The sequence below is a fragment of the Hemicordylus capensis genome, chromosome 2, assembly GCF_027244095.1.
Source record: "Hemicordylus capensis ecotype Gifberg chromosome 2, rHemCap1.1.pri, whole genome shotgun sequence".
Lineage (NCBI taxonomy): Eukaryota > Metazoa > Chordata > Lepidosauria > Squamata > Cordylidae > Hemicordylus > Hemicordylus capensis.
Genome location: NC_069658.1, coordinates 82,440,943 through 82,461,051, shown reverse-complemented (window position 1 = coordinate 82,461,051; position 20,109 = coordinate 82,440,943). Strand labels below are relative to the sequence as shown.

The following is a 20,109-nucleotide window of genomic DNA, read 5'->3' as shown; positions in this document are numbered from 1 at the left end:
AAAAATCTAAAAAACTAATGGCAGCATGTGATTAGGTAGAGCTTACCAAATTCTTTGGAAAGTAGCTGATAGGTTACTTCCCAATCACAGCAGTGGGAACTGGCATTGTAGTTATGGCATTCCCATGGGTCTGGTCTCATGAAGTCTGGCAGTAAGAATACCATCCAGGATTTCATGAAACTGTAAAATATTTTGGTTGTATGACATGCATAGCCCTAAATCTAGGAGATGGAAGAGCACAAGTTATCTTAGACTTAGAAGTATCTTGGAAAGAAGACTTAATGGGGTTGCAGCTCCATTCCCTTTGTGCTGAGATCTGTTACTTTCCAAGACTGTCCTACTTTGACTCTACCGGTGCCATGCCAGACAATTGTGTGCTAGGTGTTGCTCATTACTTAGAAGTGACGCAGTTCCTTACCTGGAGGTTTATAGTCTTCATCAGGCCATGAAGAAGTGGGAGCTGGGGACAGCTCAGGACTGACAAATGAACAGGGTGATGAAATGTTTCTAGGCTAGTGATATTCAAGGACGTTATTTAGCCAAGCCTGAGTTTTCAGATATAGCAGAAGCTAGTGGTGTGTGTGATTTTTAAATTATGTTTTTGACACACAAACACATTCTGTAAGAAGATGAAGCCTACAGCTTTTCAAAACCATCTAAGTTCTCGAAACATGTATGTTTGATAGGACATAGGAAGCTGCCTTCTACTGAGTCAGATCATTGGTCCATCTAGCTCAGTACTGTCTACGCAGACTGGCAGTGGCTTCTCCAAGGTTGCAGGCAGGAATCTATCTCAACCCTGTCTGGAGATGCCAGGAAGGGAACTTGGAACCTTCCATATACTCTGATGCTTTTCCTAAAGCTGCCACATCCCCTAAGGGGAATGTCTTACTGTGCTCACATGTAGTTTCCCATTCAAATGCAAACCAGGATGGACCCTGCTTAGCAAAGGGGACAATTCATGCTTGCTACTACAAGACCAGCTCTACTTCCAGCAGTTGTTAAATTATTAACAGCATATCATTCTGCAAAATTAACTAAAATATTCCAAAAACCAATTGTTCACTCATCAGCCATATACTGTTGTTTTTCTGTGTAGGAACTCACACGTTACAGCATGTAGGATTGTGCTCTGTGATTATCCTACATGTGTGTTATATGTAAATTCCTGCAGAAAATTCCTTTTGTTTAGAAATGTTGTAACATGGAGACATACTTAGGTCAGAACCAAACTCTGTATAAAATCATAATTTTATTGTGAGAATGTTAGAAGTAACTAAAGATTCCTACATTCTTATACTCTGGCTTAAGTGTTTCAGTAGGATGTTGACTGTAATTCTTATACTCTGGCTTAAGTGTTTCAGTAGGATGTTGACTGTAACAAACCATGCTTGTTAATATGGGAAAACCTAAACTGGAAAACTATACCACTTTGTCATTGTGGCTGTTACTCGAAAGAATGTTGCAATTCAGTGTTCGTGATTACAAAAGGATGTCTGGATTGTGCAAGTTTCTGTAAAAACTCAAAGTATGTACATTTTGAGATAAGTAGTTATTAGAGAGTTTAAGTCTTACTGTTTTTGTACTCTGTGTGGATTTGTTCACCGCAAAAACCAGTGCATTTGTTTTAAACAAACACAGACTTTATTGGCTGACACTGGCTCTATCTTGTCAGCCTCCTGCTTATCCTCTCAAAGTAATTAATGTGATTAATTTACGAGTAATTTAGCCAAGGAGAGGATCTAAATCTTTGCTTAAAAAAACAGTTAGAGGTCCAAGTCTTGGTTAAAAACTGTGTCTTGAAACCATCCAGACCCTCCTACTGACTTGTCAGCTCTGGGTTATTTTCAGAAAACTTTAGTTGAGTTCCTTCGCTTTGGTTGTACATTTTTTCCCACAGACTTGTTTGGTATGTGCAAGTGGGAGAGTGAATAGTGGCTGCTATTTAGCCATTGTTTAGTCTAGTGTATGTATGTTTACATCTTTCCTCTGGATTTATAAGCTGCTATGACAAAATAAAGATAGTTCTCACTTGATTGAAGAGCCTCTTAGCTGCAGCACCTGGCAGCATGCAATGTTAGTCTTACAGATTGATTTTTAATATTTTATTTTTATTAGTGATTTCCTACTTCTTTCATTTATTTTTTATTTTTGTCAATACATCTTGAAGGCCCCAAATAAGAGTTAGAACTGTGGCAACTTGCTTATTGGGGTCACATAAAAGACCTACCTCTGATTTTTCACTCAGTAGTAAAGTACACTTTTTGTGGGGAGAATTTGGAAAGATATATCTACAGAAAATATTCTATTTGCTATATAATTGAAGTTATGTCCAGTCCACCATGTTGTTGGAGTTCATGGAAACAAGTGGAGTACTTCAGTTAAAAGACTTATAGTAGAATGCTTAGAGAAGAAGATGGAAAATAAAGAGGTGCAACTATTGGACCCTGTAGAAAGTGGAAAAGGTGGCTACATTAAGTGGCGAATGGAGGACAAGAAAAGTTATAACATGATGTTAGCGATTCCAAAATTACCTTTTGCATTCAGTTTCATTTTGAGGATCCCTTCTTGTTTGCTGTGGCTGGAATGAGAGGTCTCTAAACAGCCATTTATTTTACAGGAGGGCTGAGTCCTCACGACCAAAGCATTTCATTGACTTTTCCTCCAAGTGAAATGTTGACATGCGATTCAACCTCATGTGCTAACTAGTCTTCCTATTCCTTAGGAGTATGATGAAAATGATGATAAATACCTTCTCACCCATGCATCTAAGTACAGGAAAGATAATTGGATTACAGTCCTGCAGGAAACAAAAGTTAAATTATTGCTGTAGGATGGTTAGATAATAGTGATGTACAATTCCAATGGTACTGCCCTGAGCCATTTTGGAAGGGCGGTATATAGATCTAATGAATAAATAAATAATCAATTAACCATTAAGATTAATCTTGCTGGTAAGAAATTATTGTAAATGTTTGAAAAAAGTTGAGAAATAGGTTCTTGGTTGGAATGTCCCTGGTCCTTCCATCTCTTGGGGACCAGGATTATCTTCTGCACAACTTGTTTTCTCCTTCCCTTCAAATTGCCCCTTGCAATTTCACAAGAGAGCTTTCTCCTCTGAGGCTTCAGAGTACTCCTTTATCTTTGGCATTCCCATCACCATAGCAATAGGGTTGATGCACACCTCATTTTTTCTTCCTCCCTCCAAAGCCTGTGACGTGCTGTTTCTGCCAACGCTCGCCCCTGCCGTAGGTTTGAATCCTGACATGTACATTTTTTAATGTGCACAATAGGTGGTACAGTTAAACAATGATTTCAAAAGTTAAACAGTTGTTTTGTTATGTTATTTACATCCCGATTAGATAGTGGGAGAAGTTGCTCAGTGAAGGATATTCCATATCTTTCCTAAACCTCTCTGATGAAGCTGGACAGACATACTGGGATTGGATTAGATGGCCTCTTGATTCTCTTAGTTTTGGAATGGTGTGATCAGCACTCAGATCCCTGGAATTGCGAGTAGATATAACAGGCTCTAGAGAACTAGGGCAATAGGTGAATATTTGGTTGACATAATATTGGCAATTGCATACAAATAGGTTCATTTAAGTTGCTTTCAAGAGGTCTAGTTCCAGCATTGTGTCTGTACACAGACACTTGTATGCATGCACATAGGAATAAACACTATTTATTTTATTTGATTTAACATTTATATACCGCCCACTACCAAAGTCTCTAGGCAGTTTACAATAACAAACGAATAAATTTAACACCTTTAAAACATATATATATATATAAAAATCTAAAGTTTTAAAACTTTAAATTGAAGCTGCTGTTCTGACTAAAGCAGTTTATTTGGCTAGAAACTTCTAAAACCAGGAACAGCCCAAGACTTTTTATTGCTAAAAGCTTTGAGATGTAAGGTACAATCCAAGATCCTATAAAATGTCACAGACTTTGCCCTTCACAAATTGCTTCCTTGCCATCCTAAAAACATTGTTACCCCAAGCACCTGCACTGTATTGTACTGTCAGGCCAGCCTATTCTGAGTTAAACCTATCATGACTGGAAAGATCAAAGATATTTGGTGTGTGTGTGTATGGCAGGGGAGTTATGTTTGAATAGGCTATACAACTTGCATGAAGCAGAAAGGAGCAATTTTCCTGGATTAGCTTTAGTGGGTGTGTTTTTCAATAATCTTACCTAACCATTACAACCAACTCTAGGTTATGTATTCCATACTTGATTGTATGAAATGTTGTATGAGATATTTGAAAGAAGCTCTGAGGTGGCCCATATTTCAGCACCAAACATGGATAAAGAATCTTTTTGAACAAAAATTGGTCTTAAAAAACAGTTCATTCTTTTTATAAACCATTTATCTACTTATCATAAATCTTTTGCTTCAGACATAGTCTGGGAGGTTTAGAATGGTTCTCATACTTCAGTCCTATCAAACATGTAAGAGAACGTCTTTCATTAAAATACAAAATTCTTTGGCTAGCTACTTTTGTTGTTCTTAGAATAATGTTAAACATTCCTTGTGTGTTATGTACCACTAAATGGCTTGTACATTCCCATTGCATATGGTTTCTGTGACAATTTAAGGTCTTTAAATATCATGCAGCATAGGCAATGCTATTTATTTGCTCATTGATATTTGGAATGTGGCACACAATCTCAGATAAAGAAAACTGGTTTCTAGCTCTCATAATTATGGAGCTGTCAAGTTTTGTTTGTATTTTTGTTACGATGTTTTGAGTCAAGAAGTCTGTCAATGCACAATTTTAAACCAAATCTATCCATTCTGTCACTCAGTTAAATTATGAAAGTCAGATACATTAACTCACCCCTGTGTTGCATCACAATCTCATCCAAGAACACTGGCCAACATTTCTCACAGTGGAACACAGGTAGTTCAGAACCACCCATGCTACTGCGGGCTCCTAAAGACCCACTAGCAGTCCTGCACAAGTGTGAAAATACTTAAAGGAGTGCATTCACATTTCATGAGCATTACTTAAATTGGAAATAATCAAAATAGCACTCCCAAGGTGTTGTGGGCACATTACAGTAAGTATTTTCACTCTTATACAAGACTGCTAGCCATTCCTTAGGAGCCTGCAGCACTGTAGGCAGCTCAAAACCACCCACGTTATGCTGCAGAACATGTCGGCCACTGCCCTAGTGCCCACTAGATGTTGTCAGTGAATCTACAGGTGAAACTCAGAAAATTAGAATATCGTGCAAAAGTTCATTAATTTCAGTAATGCAAATTAAAAGGTGAAACTGATATATGAGACAGACACATTACATGCAAAGCGAGATAAGTCAAGCCTTAATTTGTTATAATTGTGATGATCATGGCGTACAGCTCATGAAAACCCCAAATCCACAATCCCAGAAAATTAGAATATTACATGGAACCAAGAAGACAAGGATTGTAGAATAGAACAATATCGGACCTCTGAAAAGTATACAGTGTACTGTGCTTGATTGGCCAGCAAACTCGCCTAACCTGACCCCATAGAGAATCTATGGGGCATTGCCAAGAGAAGGATGAGAGACATGAGACCAAACAATGCAGAAGAGCTGAAGGCCGCTAATGAAGCATCCTGGTCTTCCATAACACCTCATCAGTGCCACAGGCTGATAGCATCCATGCCACGCCTCATTGAGGCAGTAATTGCTGCAAAAGGGGCCCAAACCAAGTACTGAATACATATGCATGCTTATACTTTTCAGAGGTCCGATATTGTTCTATTCTACAATCCTTGTATTCTTGGTTCCATGTAATATTCTAATTTTCTGGAATTGTGGATTTGGGGTTTTCATGAGCTGTACGCCATGATCATCACAATTATAACAAATTAAGGCTTGACTTATCTCGCTTTGCATGTAATGCGTCTGTCTCATATATCAGTTTCACCTTTTAATTTGCATTACTGAAATTAATGGAATTTTGCACGATATTCTAATTTTCCGAGTTTCACCTGTAGTCAGGCTCTAGGTCCTAGGAGGTCAGTCAGTAGATTCTCTCCATTACTGTCAAGGGAGCACTAGAAAATCACTTTCTAGTTTTGGTACCAAAGAGACCATTTGGAAATGCTGTGTAAACCTCTGCATATAGTCATAATGGTCAATTTTAGGACCTGACGTTTTATCTAACCTCTTCAGCCCTTCATAATTACTTATTGCTTTGCCTACTTTTAGAACAAGACTCACCAGTGCTTGCTTACTTCCTAGCAGTAGATATTTTTATGCTGTTTAGAAACTGGCTTGTTTTCCCTGTTTGATAATAGACTTCTTTACTATGCATTTTCTCTATATGAACCTTTGTATGTGTGTTGATTGTACATTACTTTCATATGACTGTAGTCCTGCTATGGTATTCATCACCTAACTAGTACCATATATATTCTATCAGAATCCATAGTCCATTAGTAAACACTGTATTGAAACAAAGCTGGTGTTCATCTGTCTGAAATGAAATGTAAATTGCTTGACTTTTTTCCTTAGCGTGAGCAAGAGAATGCTATGGCCCGCCTTAAAAAGCAGCAACAAGAGCTTGAGCACATGAGACTTCGGTACTTGGCAGCAGAAGAGAAAGAATTGGGGAAGGCACAGCGGCAAGAACTTGAAGATATCAGAAATGAACTGAACAGGTATTGTACCATTTGTTGGATTTTTTACTTCTGCTGCTGAATAGGTGAAGGTTCAGCTAAGTCAAATTTAATTGGCTGTCAGTCCAGTAAAGGAACACAGCTTTCTGTCCCTTAGGTAATATTTGCCCATTTATAAAATGTAACAATCTTGTATTATAGGAAATCTATGCCAAAGGCCACCAGACCCAGTTTTTTATCTTGACTGTAGCTATATTGCAGCAAGCCTTTTTTTTACCTCCTTTTTCTATATAAAAAGACAAATTAATGGTGGCTATTCTCAAATCTCTGGTGAGCATAACACTTTATATTTTAAATGGCTTAATACTTCCAGTATCATTTGACCATATGTCTTTTATTTGTGTTTAAACAGTTTAATTCCCATTCGTTTATTCTATCTATCTATCTATCTATCTATCTATCTATCTATCTATCGTCATATTTTTATACCACCTGATATGTACATCTCTAGGCAGTGAAGAAAATTTAAAACAATAATTAAAAATCAGTACAGATTAAAATACACGAAACAATTAAAACAATAGCATAAAACAAATAAAAACAGTAGCATAAAACAATTACAACAAATTATTAATTCTAATTAAAAGCCTGTGAGAACAGGTGAGTCTTGAGGGTCTTCCTGAAAACAAACAGAGAAGGAGATGCTCTTATTTCAGCAGGGAGCATATTTTAAAGCCCCATCGCAGCCACAGAGAAAGCCTGGTCCTGCATTGCCAGCAAACAAGCCAGTGGCAACCGTAACCGGACCTCTCCAGAAGATCATAACAGGTGGCAGGGTTCATGACAAATATCTTTGGACCAAAGCCACTAAGGGCTTAATAGGTGTAATAACCAGCACTTTGTATTTCACCCGGAAACATAACAGCAGCCAGTACAGTTCCCTTAAAACCAGTGTTATGACAGCGCCTGGTGGTGCAGTGGTAAAACTGCTGCCCTGTAACCAGAAGGTTACAAGTTCGATCCTGACCAGGGGCTCAAGGTTGACTCAGCCTTCCATCCTTCCGAGGTCGGTAAAATGAGTACCCAGAATGTTGGGGGCAATATGCTAAATCATTGTAAACCGCTTAGAGAGCTCCGGCTATAGAGCGGTATATAAATGTAAGTGCTATTGCTATGTGGTCCCTTTGAGTTGTCCCAGAGACCAATCTGGCTGCCGCATTCTGTACCAATTGTAGTTTCCAGACTATGTACAAAGGCAGCCCCATGTAGAGTGCATTACAGTAATCAAGCCTGGAGGTTACCAGCATATGTACCACTGTTTTAAGGTCATTTACCTCCAGAAACGGTCGTAGCTGCTGTATCAGCCGAAGCTGATAAAAAGCACTCCTGGCAACTACCTCAACCTGAGAAACCAGGGAGAACTTTGGGTCCAAGAGCACTCCAAGCTACATACCTTTAAAATCACTCAAATGCATAGACACTTGATCAAATACATTTGTGACCTCCGTGCAGTAAAGTAAGCATTAACGATCCTAATAATAGACAATAGTATCACTTTCTAGTATTTTTCAGACAACTTTTGTTCAGTTCAGTTATCCAACAGCAGAAATTTGCTCTCAAAAACTAGGTTGCTGGATTCATAGTGTATCAACTTTAATGTGTCTGATTCTTTTTCTTCTTAGATTAAAACAAGACGACAAAAACCAGTCACAAAATTCCCCAGAGGTGTTGGGGATGCAACTGCAAAATGATCACACTCGACAAGTGAACGAGAGTTTAGATGACTATCTTGCACGTCTGATAGAGGAGAGAGATACCTTGTTGAGAACAGGAGTATATAACCATGAAGACCACATTGTGAGCGAGCTTGATCGTCAAATCGGCGAGTTGCTTGCCAAAAGAAGCAGCAGCAAGTAACAGAACATGCTGAACTAGGTGTTTCTTATTCAGAAAGCAAGGGGCTAGTTTTTAACGAGTGATGCAGTTAACTGCAAAGGCCATGATTCTGAAGGACTTGTGTGCATGCTTCTCCCGAGACTTAAGACTTCAAGAGTAAACAGAGTAGAGCACTGTTTACTCTTGAGGTCATAAGAGATAAGAGCATCGATTGAATTTGTTTAGACAGTTTTAAAATAAGTATATATATGTTTTAAATATTTATTTTTTTGGTGGCAGTTGAGTATTTCTACCTCCTCCTCCCAATTGCCTCAGCTGTTTATAGTATAGTTCGACATTTTTGTTCAGCGTTTTTTATTGCTTGGTTTATAGTTATGTCTACTTACATGTTTTTATAAATTTTTATCAAAACATTTCAATTAAAAAGCAGTAGGAAAAAGGGCTTACAATAACTTAAAATGTTTTTTAAAAAATATTCTAGCTTAAAGGTAGATTTGTCGCACCTTATCACCTTTGAAACTATGTGCATTCTATTATAACCACTATCATTGTCATTCATATGGCCAAAAATTTAACCTCCTCTTGAAATGTATAATCTTTGTTAATGGACACGGGAATTAGATTGATCAAGCAGTGGTGCTGCAAAGCTTTATCCATTTATTTTAACTGGTATATACGGCACTGAACTGAATAGCAGTTCTCTGCAGGAATGCTTGGTATAATAGATCCAAGGTTTTAAGTACCCTTTATTCTGCCAAAGTGGACCAGACCAACTCTTAAATAACAGTAAATCCAGTTAACAGATATCTTAATCTATCCTGATGACCCCTTGAATATAATGGCTCCTCTGCACCAGTATTGCACATTGAAAAACTGTGTATGTTTGTGATTGGAAGGATTGCTGCATGTATAGCCTCCCGCCCGGGCATAAAACACACTGCCATTTTAATATGCATACATTTTCCTACAAGAAAATTCTACTGGTGGAGGGGGCGGGGAAGCAATGTATACTGTAGTCTCTAAATATATTGATGAATCACTCAAAGTATTTCTATTTTTTGTTAAAGAACCATTGGAGTGACATTAAAAAATATATATTACTCTGCACACCAGCCAGATAAGAAATATAAAGCTTCCTACCAGACAGATATCAGGAAAGAAGTTGTTAAATAAAAATGGAGCAATTATTAAATATCTCTAATATTACTGAATTATTTAATAATCTACATGATGACAGTAAATCTGCATAAGTTCAGATTGTATTCTTTACAGTAGATAAACTTACTTGCCCCAAGTCAGCATGGAGAAGTATCCACAGAAGCAGACTTCTCTTGCTGAATTGCAATAAGCATGTGTAACATACAGAACAGATTTTCACTGACTCGATTGTCCATATCTAGCAATTTGGATTGTGTACATAGTTCCCAGCAGTGCATTGCTGACCATGAGTGCACAATATTTAGTGCCTGGTTAGAATAGGTTATATACAGATGCACATACAATCCATCTCTACACCCCATGGTATGGATGGGAATGCTTATTCCCATTTATTAATGGGCAGCATAGTGAAAGTTATCAGGTGCATACAACTTCCTCAAGATTGGGACTGCTACAGTTGTGATTGATGCCTGTCTTCTTCTGTTGTGTCTGGTCAGTGGGCTTCTGCAGGTATTTACTGAGATCTTTAGGCTGGTATTATGTTAATCTAGTTTTTTATAATGGTAAAGAAATGAACCTATCAGGCTCAATTTATCTCTCATGCTATAGCCAAAGTTAACAATGATTGGCCTAACACACTTGTGCAGCCCTGTCCAAGGCAACTATCCCATGTCAGAAATGGTGCCAAAATTGACAAGTTACTTTTTGTTGGAGTATGGGTAGGCATAAAATTTGAAGCTGGTACTTTAAATATGCATCCCCATATTGTCCTGTCCTGAGATGTGATATGCAGAAGCCTCTTGCAAACTTTGCATTTTGAGGATACATATTACTTCCACAATTATTTTTGTAAGTCTATTAGACACTTATGATGAAACAGGCCCCAATTTTTCCAGTATTATTTTTGACAAAAGTGAATAAAAATTCAGAGAATTTAGTTTGATTTGTAAATAACCTACTGTTTGCTTCTGTATCATGGATCACATATTTTGTATCTAGTGGCTTTGTTCCTGATATGGTATTTCTTTTTCATTGCATCTTTAATTCTTCCAAAAAACCCAAGTGGAGGAAATGGTACAGTATGTAAATATTTCTTATGTTACCAATTATATTGCTGATAATTTTGCGACACCAAACTGTACATATGTTAAATGTTTTTACTAAATAGCATTAAAATTTGATATCTTTACACTGGAAATAATAAACACTCTGCTTAAAAAAATTGTTTTGTCAGTTAGTTATGACTGTTCATTTAGTTTTACTAAGTCTCCAAAATAAAATGCCCAATAAATCTGGAATGTTCTTTTCTATCTTCAAGAGAGGATAGTTACATTCCAAGGAGTTAAAATATCGGAATGTGTACTGGATTTGCAGTTGTTTTTCAAACACTAGAGGGGGCCTTAACATTAAATAAAAGCAGTTTTTACGAATCAAAAGTATTTCTTTTTTACCTTTTGTATATAAATTGAATTAAATAGTGTATATGAAAAGATTTGTATTCTGTTTTGGGCTTTTAAAAATAAATTCTACAAAACTATTTTGATTGCAACTCTTACTAGAATATTAAAGTTCTCTATATTTTTGTTTTGTTTCCCCCTCTAAGCCTTTTAGGACAATTTCTTTTTGCATGTTACTTTCTCCCCCTGCCTCCACTGCCACTCACCAAGATTAGGAACAGGCTTTAGTATTAAACTGAATAACACTTTTGCTTTTCCATGTTTTCCTCCTAATTCATCATAAGGGAGAGATTAACTCCCAACGCAGGAGATCTTGTGGTCACTTGAACATAGAGTATCCAGTTAGGCATTCACCTCTCCTGGTGATGAAAATAGTAGGGCAAAGACTGGAAAGAGAACATGAGCACAAGGTTTTTTCCTAACCCTTTCTCTGCATAGAATCCCGTGGGGTGGGGGAGGAAAAGCATTATGTTGACAGGCTTAGTCCCATTAAAATCAGCAGGACTTAAATGCACACTTCAATGTTTTACAGTACAATTCTAAGTATGTTTACTCAGAAGTAATTCCCATTGAACTGAAGGAGGCTTACTTCGTAAGTGCTTAGAACTGCACTAGAAGTTCTGAAATCTAATTTAAGGAAAACTAGCATACTCTGTTTTTACATAGCTTGGACTCTCGGGCAGGATAGATTACAAATCTAAAAGGTTTAGGCTTTGTAGATGTTGGAAAACAGGTTTGTTAAGAATTTGAATACTTTTGGTGTTGGAGGAACTGCAGCTTAGTGATTGTGAGTCCGTTATAGAATTGCAGTAACTAGCAAGGCTGTGGCTTAATGCTGCGCAGTGTAACTTGGGTGGTTACTCCCAGCATGGCATCCCACCAGTGGTCATTGCAGGTGAATACCTTATGTTTGTTTTGTTAGATTTGCCCTTTGGGGACAGGGAGCCATCTTTAGTTGTTGTCTCTCTCCCCTGCTTAACTGAGCAAAGAGGCACCTTTTTTAAAGTGGCGATTTTATTTGGCAGAGGGAGAGCAACTGCCCCTATCAATCCCTTCCACAGAATCCCTCCAGTGGCTGTTGCTGGTGTCTATCTTGTGTTTCCTTTTTAGATAGTGAGCCCTTTGGGGATGGAGCCATTTCATTTTGTTGAAAAGCATTATATAAATAGTAGTAGTAGGTGGTGGTAGTTCAGAACCCACCTTCCCCTCGCCCCGGGTGTTGCGGGTGTCTAACAAACCCGCCTGTGGTGCTGCAGGTTACTTTTGCTGCTATTTGCCCTTACACAAGAAGTGTCGCGTATCACAACACTACTTGCATTATTCCCAGTGGGAGTTGTGTTGTGATGTGCTATTGCACGAGTGCAAGTAGTAGTGGAAGAACCCTGTTGTGCAGCATTGTGGGTGGATTTGTTACATATCTGCAGTGGTGCGGGAGCTCCTGAACCTTCTGCACTGCACAGCATGTAAGGCAGTGGCCATAAAGTGGTTTCCAGCCCTGTGATCTGTCTGAGATTCATGCTTTACCCTTACAAGTGCCAAACTAAGCAACTGGCATTACCTGAAATGATGTACCAGTGCTTGGGAGGGTAGAATCTTACAATTGTTTAATGAAAGCCAGCTGTAGGCATCAGAGTGTTTTTTCCTCTGTAGCAATGCTCTAAACCACTCTGGCATTCTCCTCAGACATGATATTTTTAGAAAGCCTGGTTCCGGATTAGTACTTGGCTCCAAAGCTATTGTATGATGACCAAAGGTGTTGGTCCCTGATCTGATGTGGTAAAATCTTATTGCAGCCGATTTGTATGTGCAATCACATTTTCCTTTATTTTATTTTGCTACTGCTGCTCCTAAATGATCATGACCTGTCTCTGGTCTCAGATGGGAAGTTCCAATCTTGCTATTGTTAAAGAAATAACTGGAGTATGGCAGCAGTTGTAGACTTAGATCTAATTTCATTTTCTTCTCCAGGGGTTTGTATTAGTGTTTTCATTAGAAATGTTTTTACAGATGTTGGCTCTCCAGATATGAAGTCTCTATGGTGGAAGGTGGTCAGAAGTTTGGCATCCAGAACAAAAAAAGAAATCTGCTCTGAAAGCCTAATTTATAGCAAAATAATTTACTGTCTTCATGATGTATAAATGTATGGTAACTCTACAGAGGCTTTAAGATAAGTAATTGAATTCCAACTAATATAGAAATGTTTTCTATTAGTCTTTTAAAAAGAAATCTGTCATTCATCATGATAAAGGACTAAAAAAGCACTAATAAATAACACTTTTGGAAAAGTTGTGCCCACTAATTTATATATAAATATTTTCTTTTTCACTTGAAATACCTCTATTAATGTGGCCATATTTCTAATCCTATGTCCCACCAGTGGGGTGATGTAGAAGTTTGTCAAGCATTTGAGCCTCGGGGCACATTTTCATGTGGAGAGTCTTCACCATGGTGAATTTGCACTGATATTCATTCATAATAAAAATTGACACATTTTCTCTTAATCTGTTTTTCCTTCAGGTTTATTAAAATAGTGATGTCACTCCAGGCTAACATGTGCTGCCCAAAATAAAAAATTACAAAATACCAACAATAAGTCAGCATGGTTTGAAATGCACCAAGTCACAGGATTTAGACCTCTTTTTTCTTCTTCATGTATTTTTGCTTTTTAGTAGACTTGGAAGCTGCTGCTCGGTGACAGTTCTCATTCAAATGGCCCTTGTATTGTTTCCAATATAGAGGAAGGTGCACATTCCCTTGGGAAGAAGTTCCATTGATTTTTGTCATTTCATACTGTAAAAATGGTGTGTCCTACCTGCATGTTGTATTTTATGCAGCACAGTAGTGCAGTTTGGTGAGATAGTGTCTTCTGCATTTGCCAAATTACAGAAGATAACCAAAACTGCTGGGATTTGACAGATGGGCAAGGCAAAAATTGCAGAGACACAATACAGGGTAAAGCAATACTCCACATGTAATCACAAACAACAGGCATCTATGTAAGAACAGCAGATAATTACAACAATGTGGGCTGATACAAACTCCACAGACTACTGATATGATGCTGATGGTGCCAGTTTGCTGAAAGTCAATCCTCAAAAATGAGAGGTAATACACTCTGCACAGGAACCTTGAAAACTTGAAGCTTTGCACAGGAATCTTGAAACTTGACAGATGAATACAACCAAACCAACCTTATATCTGGAAAAGTTTAACTGAAAAAATTCCAGTTTAGCAAAGGACCTTGGTATAAATTTGAACAGCATGGAAAAATTTAAATCATCAGGTGAGTAGGATTTTTCAACAAAATGTGGCACAAATGGGGCAGCCAATATTCTATTCTTTAGCCTGGATCTGTGTTTGAGAACAGGAGTCTAGATGGCTCTCATAGTGCTCCCAATATACCACAAGTTACATGGACACTTTATTATTCAACTCAAACTTACTGATATCCCTCTCCACTACTTTCTGGAAAACCTGAACTGCAGGGTGTATTGATAAACTGGATACACATAGGATTCTCCCTCAAAAAGAATCTTACTTCATTTACAAGTTCATGACATGTATACCTAATGGTTTGTTGTAAATTGTGATTTCTCCTGGTTCTTTAAAAATAAGGGAGAATGAAGATAGGAACATAGGAAGCTGCCATATACTGAGTCAGACCATTGGTCTATCTAGCTCAGTATTGTCTTCACAGACCAGCAGTGACTTCTCCAAGGTTGCAGGCAGGAATCTCTCTCAGCCCTATCTTGGAGATGCTAGGGAGGGAACTTGGAGCCTAGATGCTCTTCCCAGAGCAGCTCCATCCCCGAAGGGGAATATCTTATAGTGTTCACACATCAAGTCTCCCATTCATATGCAACCAGGGCAGACCCTGCTTAGCTAAGGGGACAAGTCATGCTTGCTACCACAAGATCAGCTCTCTTACCTTGATCAGCCCAGCTGGCTAATTATTTCCACCTATCATGTGACTGATTGATTTATGTGGAGTATTTAACTCCAAGGTTAAGTATTGTTCCTTAAGGAGTATAGCATGTTCTAGCAGGCACTATGGTGCTACTCCTAGCGACAAGGCTTTTCCAGGTATAAGGCTGGTTTGGCTGTATTCTTATACAATTTCATTATGTCCTTTGCACAATTGGTGTTTCATTATGTGTATTGATGTATAGACGTTAGGTACTTCTGATGAAGATGTTTTCAAAACGGACTATCATCTAGGGAGTCGGTCAAGTTTCAAGTTTCAAGATTCCTGTGCAAAGCTTCAAGTTTTCAAGGTTCCTGTGCAGAGTGAATTACCTCTCATTTTTGAGGACTGACTTTCAGCAAACTGGCACCATCAGCATCATATCAGTTATTTTACATGATCAGCATTCCAACCACTGTTGTCAAGAATAGGATAGGGCCAGTTACTCTCCCCCTGCTAAATAAAGAGAATCACCAGATTAATAGGTGCCTCTTTGCCCAGTTAGCAGGGGTATCCTAGTTATTGCTATAACTTATCGCATAACCACAGAACAGAAGGCAAACCATCCCTTAAATTTTATTTTAAATAGTGGCCAACAATTCCTTAGCTACATTTGCCTAGCCTTCCTCTACTGGGTCATACACAATCTAACAATCAGGCAAAAAACAAACAGAAGTTTGGAGTAAATCTAAGAATGCAACTTTTAGGGTTACACTAGTTTCTGTGTAAGAAGGTATTTCTCCTTAGGAATTGATACTGGCCCAGTCTGGACAGTGCTTTCTCACCATAGAACTAGCTTATAGGGATGTGCCCAAAGCAGTTCGGTGGCCCTTTTCTAGACCGCTGAACTGGTTCAGAGGTCCAGCAGTTCAGATGATTCAGCGGTGGGGGGGAGGGGTTACCTTTAAGGCACCGAGAGGGTGCTCTTCCACCCCCCCCGTTTTCCCCACCTGCTGTGCCCAAAATTGCTGAGGGGGGTGGCAGCGTACCTTTTTGCCATCCTAGTCAGTGTCAGACCAGAAGTGGCCGGTGCGCATGCATGTGTTGCGCATGGCCACTTCCAGTCTGACACTGACCAGGGCGGCAAGAAGATAAACTGCCGTCCTGTGCAGCGATTTTGAGTACAGTGCTGGCAGGGGAAATGTGGGGTGGGGGTGGGGAAAGCATCCTCCTGATCCCTTAAAGGCCACCCTCCCAGCTGCTGAACAATCCGAACCACTGGACTTCCAAACTGGTTCGGCGGTCTGGAAAAGGAAACTAGTGTAACCCTAAAAGCTGCATTCTTAGACTTACTCAGAACTTCTGTTTGTTTTTCGTCTGATTGTTAGATCCTGTATGATCCTGTATTTCTACTGTCTTAATTCAGTGTGGGTTTTTTCTATTGCCCGGGCTGTAAGCAAGGTTGGAGTGGTCCTGGGCAAGAAGTGAAGATGGAGCCCACCCCACTGCCTCCTCCTTCAGAGAGGCATGAGAAGGAGGACAAAGGACCAGCTGCACCACCCTACTGGACAATGCTGAAGATTGTCTAGCTGGAAAAAAAGTAGTAACACTTTTAATGCTTTATCTTTTGCTAATATGTTTGTGCTTTATTCTTGCTATTTATGTGGCTTTGAATGAGTTGACCCTGGTTTTTACTTACATCAGCAAAGTATTTTGTATTAGCTTTGCATATTCATTCAAAAATGCTCCTCTCCCCCTAAAAATATTTAAAGTTTATATTGAAAAGTTGGAAAACTAGAATATTGTGCTGGTCAATTCACACAAAGCCCATCATGTCCCTGTGTTGTTCCATTTGTTCACCATATGAGTTATGCTTCATATCCACCAGTATCATTCTAATTTCTACTTGGACACGTCCTATTCATTTTTAGTATAACTAAAATGCAGGAGCAGCTGTTTATATATTGTGCCTCTGCCCTCTTCTCCCACCCGAGACATTTTAACAAGTCTAATTCCCATTGTAAGGTTGTAAATTATCTAAATGTGCCTGGAAGTTAGCATAAACACTCCAAAGATCTGCTGGACCACAGAGAAAATAAGTACAGCAGAGAAAGCATTCCTCTGCAGTTTTGTTACAAGGAATGTTAATCAGTATCCTGTACTGATCACAAAAACCAATTTTTTCCCCTTGTACATCAACTAATTCCTAACATATTTGTAGTATGAACAGATAACTGTGCTGACTTCTGAGGAGAACCAAATGGTATCTTCTTTTGTTGGTTTTTTTGTTAGTATGGCAGGGAAGAGGAAGGAATATAGTAGCTGTATTTTTATATTGGGCCTCGACTAACATTGGCTTACTTTGTCAAGTAAGTGGTGCAGTTGGCATAGCAAGAGCTGTACTCTGCACAGCACTCTGTGGAGTGCACTCCGAAAGTCATGGCCACCTCAGTGGCACTGAGAAGACATGCCTGGCTCAAGTCTTCAGGCTTGACCTATGAGGCCCACGCAAGAATTGAGGACCTGCCCTTTGAGGGCCAGGCCCTCTTTGGCGAAAAGACTGATGAAACTCTACAAAAATTGCAGAAAATGAGTAGGGATGTGCACAAAACTGGTTTGCCCGGTTCGGTTCGAATTTGAACCAGGAGGGGATGGTTCGGTTTTGGTTTTGCTCGAACCTCCCCCTGGTCCGGTTCTAATTCAAACCATTTTGAACCAGTTCAAACTGGTTCGGACATCCAAAAATTGGTAGGATGGTAGCTGACACCCAGGGGTACCTGCCACCCAAACCCCAAAGCAATCGTACACTCATACGATTTTTAATGAATTTTTTTGGGGGGAAATTCTCATAGGGTATAATGGGAGTAGAACCAGCCCATTATTCCTTATTGTGGAGCACCCATGGGTGCCAACAACCATGCAAACCCCGAAGCAATCTGACACCCCTATCGTTTTTTATGAATATTTGAAATATTTTCAATTATTTTTCTCATAGAGTATAAAGGGACCAGAACCAGCCCATATCCCCTATTGTGGAGCACCTAGGGGCACAAAAGTGGGGTGGGTGGTAGACAGACAGGGGTGCCTACCACCCACAAAATCCAAAGGGAATTGGACACTCCTCTGATTATTGGTGAATCTTAAAATTGTTTTTGAATTCCTCATAGAGAATAATTAGGATTGCAGCAAATGTATAGCTTCCCGTCGGGGGCAAAGGAGTGTCCTAGAGTGGAGTGTGGTAGTTGGTAGTTCTTAGGGTGGGCAAGGAAGCTATCAGAATTATTTGAAAGGAATTGGGCAAAAGGCTGATTTTTAAGTGATTTTTGAAGTTTACGCGACTTTAAGGTTTTTCTCCATAAAGAAGCATGGAGGTGTCAGCAAATGTATAGCTTCACGTCAGGGGCAAAGGGGTGTCCAATAGCAGAGGGTAGTGGGTGGTAGTGCCCAAGGGGGGCCAGGTAGCTATCAGAATTATTTGAAAGGAATTGGGCAAAGGGCTGATTTTTAAGTGATTTTTGAAGTTTATGTGTCTTTAAGGTTAGCAGATGAGAGTGGATTCATGGTTTGTCATTGAAAATCTTATATGCTACCAAAGAATCTACACTGTCTCAGAACACTTCAGAAACAACAAAACCCAGTACCCAGCAGCCCCATAACTGCACTTGGGGGGTGCTGGGGTGGCCCAGAGCGAGGGTGCCAACCACCTCCATGGGTTGCTAACCCATGGGGTACTGGGTTTTGTTGTTTCTGGCGTACAGCTCATGAAAACCCCAAATCCACAATCCCAGAAAATTAGAATATTACATGGAACAAAGAAGACAAGGATTGTAGAATAGAACAATATCGGACCTCTGAAAAGTATAAGCATGCATATGTATTCAGTACTTGGTTTGGGCCCCTTTTGCAGCAATTACTGCCTCAATGCAGCGTGGCATGGATGCTATCAGCCTGTGGCACTGATGAGGTATTATGGAAGACCAGGATGCTTCATTAGCGGCCTTCAGCAATTCTGCATTGTTTGGTCTCATGTCTCTCATCCTTCTCTTGGCAATGCCCCATAGATTCTCTATGGGGTCAGGTCAGGCGAGTTTGCTGGCCAGTCAAGCACAGTACACTGTATACTTTTCAGAGGTCCGATATTGTTCTATTCTACATTCCTTGTCTTCTTGGTTCCATGTAATATTCTAATTTTCTGGGATTGTGGATTTGGGGTTTTCATGAGCTGTACGCCATGATCATCACAATTATAACAAATTAAGGCTTGACTTATCTCGCTTTGCATGTAATGCGTCTGTCTCATATATCAGTTTCACCTTTTAATTTGCATTACTGAAATTAATGGACTTTTGCACGATATTCTAATTTTCCGAGTTTCACCTGTACCTTACCTCAATTTCCATGCAGACAAAGTGGTCTTGTAACTCCATGTACAATTCTTTCCCAAGATAGTCTCCACTTTCCATCACTCCCAACCTATTGGCCTATCTGCTTTATTTCAAAACCTGTCTTCCCCTGCGGAACGCAGGTTGCATCTCCTTTATGTACGAAGAGCCCTGGCCTTTTATCTTCAGAGATCAGCAGGGTGGAGGCAATCAAACTTCTTATTTGTTTCCTATGCAGGTCTTCATCATGGCCTCCAAGTCTCTGCGCAGTCCTTGCACAGAAGCATAGTTTCTACAGTTGAGCTCTGCTACAAACTTGTGCGCAAATTGTTTGTTTTTTTGTTTTTACATTTATATCCCACTCTTCTTCCAAGGAGCCCAGAGCGGTGTACTACATACTTGAGTTTCTCCTCACAACCACCCTGTGAAGTAGGTTAGTAGGTGAAGTAGAGTTGCCACCTACACTACAACCATGGCTTTTTTGATGGCTTTCGAGAGAGCAATACTACTGGAAGCCATCTGTCAGGCTGCCACATGAGCCTCACCACACTCAGTCATACAGCATTATGCCATTGATGCCTGGGCAAATACAGTCACAACTTTCAGATGGGCTGTGCCCCAATCTCTATTCTACTAGACCCACCACCAGGTATGACAGCTTGCAATGTGCCCATTTGTGCAAAAGACAGAGA

The 20,109-nt window shown here is 39.4% G+C and overlaps 1 protein-coding gene across 3 annotated transcripts in view; it reads left to right on the top strand.

The window, feature by feature from the left end:
- Positions 1-11,265, top strand: part of CEP120 (centrosomal protein 120) — a 48,542-nt gene extending 37,277 nt beyond the window's left edge. For all 3 annotated transcript variants that reach the window (XM_053300278.1, XM_053300277.1, XM_053300279.1), the window contains 2 exons: positions 6,517-6,662; positions 8,303-11,265. In XM_053300278.1, coding sequence (XP_053156253.1) covers positions 6,517-6,662; positions 8,303-8,537 — 381 coding nt within the window. In that variant the 3' untranslated portion in view covers positions 8,538-11,265. The remainder of the gene's footprint in view (positions 1-6,516; positions 6,663-8,302) is intronic.
- Positions 11,266-20,109: the final 8,844 nt, after the last annotated feature.